Genomic DNA, 11,278 nt, shown 5'->3' with positions numbered 1-11,278 from the left:
CTAAAATGTTCATAGCCAGGCCATTTTGGACACACATTTAATAAAAATATCAAAGCAGTTGCAATGCAGAGTAATGATTTCTCTTTAAAGATTTGCGTTCTTAAAATTTGGTTAAATAAATATGACCTTCGTTTTCACTTTTGGGCTGAGATTAAGCATGACAAGGAAATGTCTTAGAAAATAAAGGCCTTAACAACTAACATGGCTATTTTAAAATGGAGTGCTCTTCTCATTAACTGTAGCTAGTTTTGGTGTAAACAGAACTGGACTCTGTATAGCAGAGGTTGTTAGACTTTTTCCTAAAACATCAGAGAGTGAATCTTCTAGGCTTTGCTGGCCAAGAGGCAAAATGGAGGCTGTTATATTGGTACTTACATAGCCATTTAAAATGTCACCATTTACAAATGCGGAAACTTCTTAGCTGTGGGCCATTAAAAACAGCCGGCTGCAGGGTTAGGCCCAATAGCCATAGTTTGCTGCTTTGTAGCCAGTCAGTCTGATAGAGAAACCAGGCTAGAGTCTATGGTAGAACACCTCCACTGGCAGATACCCGAAGTTTAGAACAGTGAAATCTGTGGTCCCCACATATTAGGTCCCCTTGAACTTGGTCTAGGGCAGGAACATAGAACAGTAAATGGAAACTAAAGTGAAGGAAGAAAGAAATATACTTTCTAAGCATGGTATTAAAAAACAATTCATAAAAGTAGTATGTGTATCCCTTAGTGATGTTAGGTACTGGACTTAGACACATGTGCCTTGGAATGGGTAAAAGGCAAGTGGGGGTCTTTATGTGGAGTGTTTTCAAGGTGCCAAACTCATCTTAAAGGGTGGAGGGCCTAGCTAGCAGCTGTTCCTCCTGCAAGCCTGGGAGGTGTTCTGCTCTGAAAACAGACAGCATCTAAGTAAGCATCCAGAAGCAGTCCTCACGTGGTCCCTAATAGATTCTGGTCATAGACTCAAACAGTATGTTAACCCAGCATTGCCTGTTAATGACTTTTAAAAGTATTTATTTGCATAGAAATTTGGTTCCAGTTACCTACTCGGAAGCCAAATTTCTTCACATACTGTAAATTTGCCACCCAACTATTTAGTGGTCATATAATCACTCTTTCAGCATTTCTAGTGATTCAAGTTTATTCTTTATTAATGAAAAATGCAGAGAAAAGAGTCACCATAGAGAAGGAACAGGACTCCTGGGCATTATTAGCAGCTGTGTTCTTCGCCTGCTTGTCATCAAGCCTCAGGGCTGATTGGTTTTTCCCAGAGCAGCTCAGCCCTGAGGGCGCCAGGCAGGTGCCCCAGGGGTGGTAGGAAGACCTGAGTCCCTGGAAGGGGTTAGGTTCTAGTCTGTTTAAAAGATAAAAGGGTGAAGTGCAGGGTCTCCTCTGATCTGTCTTTAGTGAGTGTTCCTGTTCCTTCACTTCCACGTAGGTGTTTAGTTGAATGACAGTCTCACACAATCCCCTGAATCGCAAAGGGAAGCAAAGGTGATTTTTAGGTTGAGATGATGGTGATAAAAGTGACCGTGATGCTTTAAATCCCGGGGTCTGTGAGTGACTGGGTTGTGTTCCCTTCACTAGATTTACTGTCGGGAACAGCAGTAGGGGACAGAATGGTGGGGTAATGCAGTGTGCTCCTCCATTCCGTCTTCCTTCCCGTGAACTTGCCAGGTCCCCATTTCCCACCGCTCACCCCTCCCTGTTAACAGCCGACACGCCCTGGAGCGCACCGAGCTCCTCGTTGCTGAGCGTGGTGAAAGCAGCTGCTTTTCTCGCACTCCCTTCGCCGCACGGCTGCATGGGGACAGCGCAGAGGTCCTGTGCGCAGTGACTGCTCACTTCAGGCATGTCGTGCGATGAAGCGACCTCAGCCCGAAAGGACGTACTTTACATGTTGGTAACTTGCTTTGAATACGTGGCTGAGGAGTGCAGCTTACGGCGTTTTTGAACCTGCCTGGGTAACAGCGAGCACCTTTCTGTTAGTATCTCCTTTTCCTTGAGATCAGGGACTGAAAATGGATTTGAGTCTAATTCTGGGCATAGGTTTAAGATTCTGATTTTTTTAAAAAAAGCTGTATTCTTACAAATAACTGAATAACTTAATAAGGCCACACATCAAGGTGATGCAGGGCTCTCAAACACTTCTGTGCTCTTGTGTGAAGACTAACACCGGGTCCATTTTTAAATATGACATTAAAGTGAACCTCAGTCCCATCACTATCTACACAAAACCCGGTATACTGACAAAATCAGCCTGGTACCTCGTCCTGGTGGCGCACGCCTGTTATTTACCATTAGTTTCTGAAACAAAATGGAATAGAATATAAGACACAGTATACAGCAGCAGTCAGGAAGCAGCAATGGTGGTGGTCCCCGGGGGGACACCGAATGACAAAGCAAGCCAGAAACTAGTTGATGTATAAAAATCCCTTGTTGGGCCCATTCCCATGTAAACATCTCAGAATTGTTTTTGCTGTTGTGCTGGTGTTTCTAGGCTGTTTTTACATTAAGATATGCTGGAAGTAACTTTTAGCAAATTAGTCTATTGCCAGTTATCACTTTCTAGTTAAATGACAGTAAAATGGAATTTGTTTCAGGGCTTTTTGATTTTCTGTTTCATACCTTTTATCCAAAACACTCAAAGCCAGTTTCTGCTCTTACAATGAAGACTGCAACTAAAAAATACCATGTTGCTTTAAATGAGTCACATTTGCCTGTTGGGGTGGAGATTATTATGGAGGTTTCTGGGAATAGGGCAGTCTCTTCCGCCCTTGCTCCTTGTGCCCGTTTCTGTCTTCCACTCATTTTCTGCCTTTTGTGATTTTAACTCAGAATTTTATATATCTCCTTTCTTGGCATATCAATTATACTTTTTTTTAAATTTCTTTTAGTGGCTGCCCAAGAGTTTAATTCTGAAATTTTCCATGCTTATTAATGGAAATGAATTCATTGTGAATTTTAAATCATGTTCCAAATTAGTATAACCAGTCATAAAAGAATTGATAACTAATATTCTCAAAAACAACTTTGCACATAGTAGGCTTTTAAGGAATATTTAAAGTGTTCTTCATATGTATGTATGTGTTCAGTGGAAAGTTACAGTGAAAGAGTAGCTCTCTTTTTTTATATATAGAACCACTTTAAACTCCCACCAGCAGTGCCCATTTTCTTGTACTTTTGCCACTGACAGATGTGAAAGTCTTTTTAATCTACTAGACATACAGAGAGATCAGTTTGTTTTATCTTTATCTCATTATTAGTAAGGCTGAGCATCTTTTTATATATTTATTAACCATTCATCTCTTCTGTAATTTTCCTACTCTTGTCCTTTGCCTGTTTTTCTGTTATAATCTTTTTTTTTACTGACTTACAGACTTTTTATATATTTTGAATATTTGGTCTATTATTTGTTGAAATACAATGTTTTAAATAACACATTCAGACTAACAGCCTTATTAAGTAGCATCATGTGTCAGGACAGGTTTCTTTCTAATCAGTAAATGAGTCTTAGGAGCCCATTCTTCACTCTCCAGCTCTGTCAGCAGCTGAGTTCTTAGGAGAGTCAAGTCTACCTCAGTCGCCCCACATCTGCCCCCTGTGGAGTCCACATAGAATAGATGCTCTGGGAAGTCTTTTTGTTATTGCACTTATGTCAATATTTATTGTCTTTTTCTTGACGACTCTGTTCTTTGCTGGGGACACCTTTAAACAAAATCTCAAAACATAAGTTTATCTTTTGCTGTTACATGTTACCCTTAGTTCCCTTTGGTTCCTCTTTATTCCTTTACATTCCTTAATGCGGAGAGAAGGAGAAATAACATGGACTAGGACTTGTTTTATTTGTGGTAAACTGCACATGAATTTGTCTGTATTATGTTTTTATGAAACAGCCCTTTACACCCGTGTGTCGCATGCTACTGCCCTGGCTTGGCGAGGACCGCGTCTTTAAGTTATCTTGTCACTAAACATCTTGTGCTAGTAACTCAGCCAGTCTCGTGGAGTCTCACTGTCGTGACTGCCTTTTGATGCTGTCAGTGGGGGTGCGTCCCTAAGATCGTGTTTAGTCTAAGTATTTTCTAGACTTACTGATTTTAACGGGCATAATTTCATTCCTTGTGGCCCATGAGTGTGTGTACTTATCTGTTCTCTTCCTTTCATGTGACCCGTAGGCGCTCTGCTGTCGCCCGCATTCAGGAGTTCTTCCGGCGAAGGAAGGAACGGAAGGAGATGGAAGAACTGGACACTTTGAACATCAGAAGGCCGCTAGTGAAGATGGTTTATAAGGGCCATCGCAACTCCAGGACAATGGTACACGGGCTCTTAGCATTCTTTGCAGAAAGTGCACTTTCATAATATGAATGTTTTTGCATAACGATCATTCTCCCACATGACCAGTGTGGCTCCAGGATGACCTTCCACCTTCACGATTCTCCCCAGACCCAAACGTGGTTCTTCTAGTCCTGTGATGTATCATGAAAGACCATAATTTTTTACAAGAGAACTACCCTACCCAGGAGCTATTGTTTGTAGAGTTTTTAAAATTTTAACTTGTACAAGTAACCATTGCTTCTTGTTTTCTCTCTCAGACTTGCTGTGTACCTTCCTAATAGGTCATTTTTGGAGAGAAGGGTTTGAATATATGAAACCCAGATTCATTGCAAAATACAGTCAGGTTGTTTTCATCATCACTTTGTTAAGATTGACAAGCAGAGATTTGTTTTAGTCACTTTGCTCCCGACTTCAGTTTCCTCATCTGTGAAATGAACAGAATAGACCTGATGATCTCTAACATCCTTTCCAGTTTTTACTATCCACAAGTCTGCCCCCAGTATAGACTACGTCAGTTACTTACTAAGGGAATCCTGGGAGACGGCTAGTGTGTCATAACTGTGACTGAACCACTTATATCTAGAAAGTGCTGTTCTCACATTCATTGAGTTCTCAAAATGTATCTGCACAATCCGTTTTAATCTGCTTTCTTACTTTAGGGAAACAAACTCTCTATAGGAATCATTGGTAGTAACAATTTAATCATTTGAAAAAGTACTATTATTAATAGAAGTAAACAATTTACATTTCTTGCGTTTGGCTAGTTAAAATTTTGGAGGAAGCCCTGGCAGGTGTGGCTCAGTGGTTAGAGTGTCAGCCTGCACCCCAAAGGGTTGAGGGTTCAATTCCCAGTCAAGGGCATGTACCTCGGTCGCAGGTTCCCTCCCCGCCCTCAGTCGAGTGCGGGAGGCAACCAATTGATGTGTCTCTCTCACGTCGGTGCTTCTCTCTCTTTCTTCCCTCCTCCCTTCCTTCCTCCTCTTCTCTCTGAAAAGCAATGAAAAAATATCCTCAGGTGAGAATTAACAACAACAAAAATTTTTTTTTAGGAAAATAATTAAGGGCTGGAATGAGAAAAAAAGATAAGTAAATAAAATAATAGCTCCAAGTAAGAACAAAACTGGCTCCCCTCTTTTGCTTTCCCCAAAATAGCAAAGTGGCAGCTGCAGATAAAATGACTAGAAAATCCAGATCTGAAGCACAAAGATTTTGATGGTTCATTTGTATACATCCATTGAAAAAAATGTCATCATAACCTCTCCAATCTGTCATATTCCTTTGTCTCATTGCTCCATAAAAGTAAATGTGTTTATATCTTTTCTTAATTATGAGAGCTTCAGATAGTAAGAAAAAGATTGATACATTTTTTCCAAAACCCAGAAATTTCATTCATTCACTTAGCTCTTAATTCAGTACCTACTGTATGCTGAGAACCATTTCAGGCACTATAGACACAGTGTTGAACAAACCAAAATCCCAGTCCTCGTGGGGGACTTTTCATTCCTGATGGCCGTGTTCCCCCTGCTGATGAATCTCTGTCATGATTTGAAGGTAGCAGAGGACAAGGAGCTCTTCAATTTGTAGTTTATTTTCTAAGCCAATTATTTTTTATTTTCTTTTATATTTTAAAATATTTTTATTTCAGAGAGAGGAAGGGAGAGAGATAAACATCAATGATGAGAGTCATTGATCGGCTTGCTGCCTCCTGCACGGCCCCTGCTGGGGATCAAGCCCAAAACTTGGGCATGTGCCCTGATCGGGAATCGAACCGTGATCTCCTGGGTCACAGGTCGATGCTCAACCGCTGAGCCATGCCAGCTGGGCGCCAATTAATTTTTTAACTTGAGAAGAGAATGTCTTTATTTTAATAGCTTTGATTTGAATTTTCTTGTAATTTCCCTTTTTTAAATCCTTAGATAAAAGAAGCCAATTTCTGGGGTGCTAACTTTGTGATGAGTGGTTCTGATTGTGGCCATATCTTCATCTGGGATCGTCACACCGCTGAGCACTTAATGCTTCTGGAAGCTGACAATCACGTGGTGAACTGCCTGCAGCCACATCCGTTTGACCCAAGTAAGAGGACCTTGCGTAAGGCAAGGGCTAGAAATCATTAGTGTGGCTCATCAGCCCCAGTGGTGTTCTAGTTAATATAAGAATGATCCAAATTATCTGTAGGCAGCCACGGGAGTCAGTTCTAGCTCTGCATGGGTTTAAAACTAAAACACACTTATAACCTGCTTTGGGCAGAAAGTATGGTGAAGTAGATTAAAGAGTGTGTTCTCCTAATATTTCTTCTAAGCTGTATTAGCTGTAAGAGGTTCGGCAGATTGAACTTCTCACTACTTATCCAAATTGCACCTCCAAAGGCTCCCTGGCGGGTTCTTGCTTTCCATTGGGAATTGCCCATGTTTCTCATAAAAGAGCAGCGAATACAAAAGAAATGTGTGTCATTCAAGATGGTCTTAAAATCATATTCTAGAGTCACTTTTAGGAAATCTTCAAAATAATATTCTCAGTTAACAAATGTATCAAGTTTCTATCGCAGCCCACTTTTGCTGTGCATGTACACACAGGAAGTCCTCGCTGAGCGTCATAGATAGGGTCTGCGACTTCTAAGTGAAACATGACAAAACCAGTTTTACCATAAGCTGATTGTTATAAACAAGAGTTAAGTTCCTTCAGCATCTCGTCAATGTTACAGTGAAATGATGTTAAAGGAAAGGACTTCATTCGAGGCCCTGCTGTATATGTATCTACCTCTGTACCTGTCTGCATATACTGTCTATGAATACACACACACATACATAGGTCTGCATCTCTTGAGGAAACGGCATGTGTTCTGAGTTTATGTTAATATGTACTTTGTATTTCTAGTTCTGGCCTCATCTGGCATAGATTATGACATCAAGATCTGGTCGCCACTGGAAGAGTCAAGGATTTTTAACCGAAAACTTGCTGATGAAGTAAGATGTTTATTATACTTGCTAGACAATAGTTTACTTTGTTCCTGAAATGCTTTCTCAAGAAATGTCAAAGCAACTCATTATTAGTTGGTAACATAAAACAAGTTAATGCAGGTAAGGAGGTCAGTTTTAAGAAAAAGAAAAATAAAGGTGAAAACCTGCCTGTAATACTAGAGGTAAACATTGAACTAGTATTTTACTAATTAGAAGACTGAGTATTAGTAATAGCAGATTGTTTTGTAGTTTAAGAAAAATAGGTTGACTGTTTGTGCTTACTGCAGTAAACCCTAAAAAAAACACTGTTCTTTTGAGAAAATAGTTTTACTGCAGCTGTCTTCCATCATCATAGCCAAGTAGGTAGCAGAACAAATGGTGAGAATCTTTTCCTTTATTCTGTCTTAAGGTTTCCTCTGCTTCTTGTTAAATCAGTAGTTTTCCAACCGAGTTCTGTGAAGGGCTAGGTTTTTTATAGAATTAGGATAAGAAAGCTGATATCTATGCCTTTCCTTCCCAGCTTCAACCAGGGTTTTCATTTGTGGGTTTCTGTAGAAGATTTCTTATAATAAGTAGGGTCTGTTGCATTAATCAGCTACTAATTGCTGAGCTCCTCTGAGTAGGCGAGTGCAGCTCGGGTTGCTGTTCCTCCCTCTAAATGAGTAGATAAGTCAGGGTCAGGGTCTGTTGCTAGAAGTGTTGTAAGTGGGTAAGGCAGCCCTTTGGAGCAAGGCTGACAGCTCAGCACAGTTCCCATGTGTGCCACCACTCATTTCATAGACATTTGTACAGCACCTGGTATATGTTGGCCCAGTGCTGAGGTGACAGAGATAAACCCTGCACTCAGAGCCTGGGGACAGACAGACATATAAACAGACAGCCAGAACGTAGTGTGGTCAGTATCTGAGGTGTAGAAACGACAGCTGTGCTTGTGAATGGAGTCGATGGGGTGGGGGCGTCTTCACCGAGGACATAGAGGTCCCCAGGACTGTGTTCCCCAGGCAGACAAGGAGCAAAGGAGCGCTGGAGACACAAGGGTCAGCATATTCCCAGTGGTTAGAAGGTAAAGGCAACATCCCTGTGCAGAACCTACAACATGTGGGAAAGTCGCTCAGTCAGACTGAAAACTGGGGCAAGACTGTAAAGGGCCCTGTGGGGACCCCAGTAGCTGAAAGTGTGCTCGTTTCACTGGGGACTGTTGGCCAGGTGGCATCTTTCTCTTCCTCTTGGCCTGCCTTCCCCACGCTCTCTGCCTTTCCTCTCCCTTCTTTCCCTGCCCATGACTATATACTGGATGCCTCGGAGTCACGGGTGTTTAGTCCTGTTCTTGGTACTTCAGACACAGGTCGTTGGTAACTCTTGTCCAAAGGGTCCTTTTCAAGATTACTTTGCCTCAGTGAATGTAACAACCTTTCAAAGGATCTAAGTGGCCCAGGACAGTAATTTAACACTACTGTGTCCCAAAGGTATCGGTTCTGCGCTCTGGGAAAACAATGAGCAGCACAAAGTAGACTGGAAACAAATTACTAGTAAAGATCATTGGATTCTTGGATGTTTTAGTAGCCAGAGTCGACCTTTGTCTTCCTGCCAACAGTATGAGGCCTATTTTCTGATCTTACTCCTCACTTGCAAGTCAGAGTAACTGTTTGGCCTTGAGAAGCTTTAACGGGGAAACATAGAGAGCAGGCATGTAGGACGAAGCTCCTGCTCTTCTTACCGGTCTCCTAATCTTCAGGGGAAGGGACGGTTACTCCAGGGTGTCTGATGTGGTTTAACTTGCCCCCAGGTTATAACTCGGAATGAGCTCATGCTGGAGGAGACAAGGAACACCATCACGGTGCCCGCCTCCTTCATGCTGAGGATGCTCGCCTCCCTGAACCACATCCGAGCCGGTGAGCACTGTCAGCGCTCTGTTCCAATTACGATTATGTTTGGGAAACGTGGTATTATTTCACATCTGCTTTACAGGGATTTACATAATTCCCTTATGTCATGAAATGAAGGCAGCTCATTGGCACAGTAACTCATTTCCTCATGAACCTGATTTATTGAAAAGCATCACAATAAAAGACAGAGTCCCCTGAAAACTTTTACCTGCTCTGCTTCTCTCCTCTGAGGGGAGGCTCCTACCATAAGCCTTAGGCTGTGTCATCATGAATGCCCTTCAGTGGTCCATTTGCTCATAGTCGGGCAGAGCACAGACGAAAGAAAGGTAACATGCTAGGAAGGCTAAAACAGGTACCGCTCTGTTTTCTTCAACATTGTTTTGTCTTAAATGATAAGCTGAGGCTCAGTGCCACAGATAACACAAACTGCATATATTATAACTGCTATTCAAGAAGGAATTCAATAATCTGTGTTCATAACAGTGAGTTCCAGTATCCATTATAAACAACTTTTATCAAGCACTGATCACTGATTTCATGAATTAACTGTCTTCATACCTGAGTGTCGTCTATCAGTTACTGATAATAAGGATGGTTTACAGAGTACCTGTCATGGCCCAGGCACGAGATGAGCCCCTTCACAGCCCCTCATTGAGCTCCAGCCCTTCTCAGCAGGGGTTTTGTGTAGTAACTTAACCCAGGCCCCACCACTGATAGGTACATGGAAAAGCCATTTGTAGGGTTTTAAAAAAATTTTTATGTTTAGAATTACATGGATTTTCAAAGTTAATAGTGCTGTTTCCTTTATTTTTTTTAAATTTCCCTGTAAGGCAAAAAATAGCTATGTACACACAGTGGTGACCTGAATTTTAAATGATGTGTTGAGTCATATATATTTTAAACAGTTTTAAATAAAAGGCATTGAAGGTTATCTTAATCGTAACCCTAAGAGTGTTTCTTTTTACGAGTCTCCTGTCTGCTTTGCAGACCGGCTGGAAGGGGACCGATCGGAAGGCTCTGGCCAGGAGAACGACACCGAGGATGAAGAATAAGCTGCCGCACGGCCCCACCGAGGAGGCTTTGAAACTTTTATCAGACATTTATTATATTTTTTTCTTTACAGAGCTTCAGTGCAATTTTAAGGTTATGGTTTTTGGAGTTTTCCCTCCTGCGGGGATGACCTGGCATTGGTGTGGAGTGACTGTGTGCATGAACTTGGAAGAAAGAGTGAGTGAAACAAAACTAGCAGAATGTTTTAAACTCTAGTTGCCATGTCTGAGGAGTGCTAGCAGCGAAAGTGCAATACCCCAGCCCCAGACGGGGAGCTCGGATCAGCGTTGAAGAGCAGTCTCATGTTAGCAACAATGTTGGTTCAAATAAATTTCTACACTTGCCATTTGCATGTTTGTTGCTTTCTAATTAAAGAAGCTGGTTGTTGTAAGATCTCCTGAACTTGACGTTGTATTTAATACCTTGTTAGCCTCGCCCATGTTTTCCAGTCTTTCCTATAACAAGACTGTTCCTCTATTCTCTGGTTTTAATCATCTTTTCTGTTTTGACTTATGTGTGATAGAATCACATTGAAGAGCCTTTTTCATGTCTCATTCCAAAGTACTTCATCTTCACCGCCAAATATCAATGATTAGTAGGACCTTGTTACCCACGGGCAGGAGTCAGGCTTCCCGCAGAGATCAGTGTCCTGGGGCTCACGTGTTTGCAGGAGCACAGGCTAGTTCTGGGAGCCCTGGCTTCCAGTCTTCCTGGCTGCAACTAGATTTCAACTGGAAGCCATGACCTTCCTGGCCTCCCTTAGCTCTAGTGTTTACCTCCACTCCAGCCATCTGCACCCCGGCCTGTATCTTACAGGTTATGACCTGAATCTGCTCCTACAGACCTAACTCTGTCACCTTCCCTGCCCGCTCTTAAATTGGCCTCCTTTTCTCTCTGGCTGGGCCATGAAGGCTCATACGTGTGGCCACGCAGAGCATCCCTCTCTGGTGTGGAGACCAGGGTTGCTCCTCCCGAGGTGGCTGCACATCCAGGGGCCCCTGCTGCTGGGTGCCAGGTTGGCTTTGTGGAGCAGGGTAAGTCACCCTTCAGTTGGCTC

General features: G+C 42.2%; 1 protein-coding gene across 5 annotated transcripts in view; it reads left to right on the top strand.

The window, feature by feature from the left end:
• DCAF6 (DDB1 and CUL4 associated factor 6) overlaps positions 1 to 10,581 on the top strand; it is a 73,075-nt gene extending 62,494 nt beyond the window's left edge. For all 5 annotated transcript variants that reach the window (XM_016202367.2, XM_016202365.2, XM_016202363.2 and 2 more), the window contains 5 exons: positions 4,169 to 4,307; positions 6,245 to 6,401; positions 7,203 to 7,291; positions 9,072 to 9,177; positions 10,159 to 10,581. In XM_016202367.2, the coding sequence (XP_016057853.1) occupies positions 4,169 to 4,307; positions 6,245 to 6,401; positions 7,203 to 7,291; positions 9,072 to 9,177; positions 10,159 to 10,223 (556 nt within the window). In that variant the 3' untranslated portion in view covers positions 10,224 to 10,581. The remainder of the gene's footprint in view (positions 1 to 4,168; positions 4,308 to 6,244; positions 6,402 to 7,202; positions 7,292 to 9,071; positions 9,178 to 10,158) is intronic.
• The last annotated feature ends 697 nt before the right edge of the window (positions 10,582 to 11,278 follow it).

This window comes from Miniopterus natalensis, chromosome 19 (assembly GCF_054644295.1).
Source record: "Miniopterus natalensis isolate mMinNat1 chromosome 19, mMinNat1.hap1, whole genome shotgun sequence".
Classification (NCBI taxonomy): Eukaryota; Metazoa; Chordata; class Mammalia; order Chiroptera; family Miniopteridae; genus Miniopterus; species Miniopterus natalensis.
Note: the sequence above shows the minus strand (reverse complement) of the source record. Positions and strands in the feature narration are given on the sequence as shown.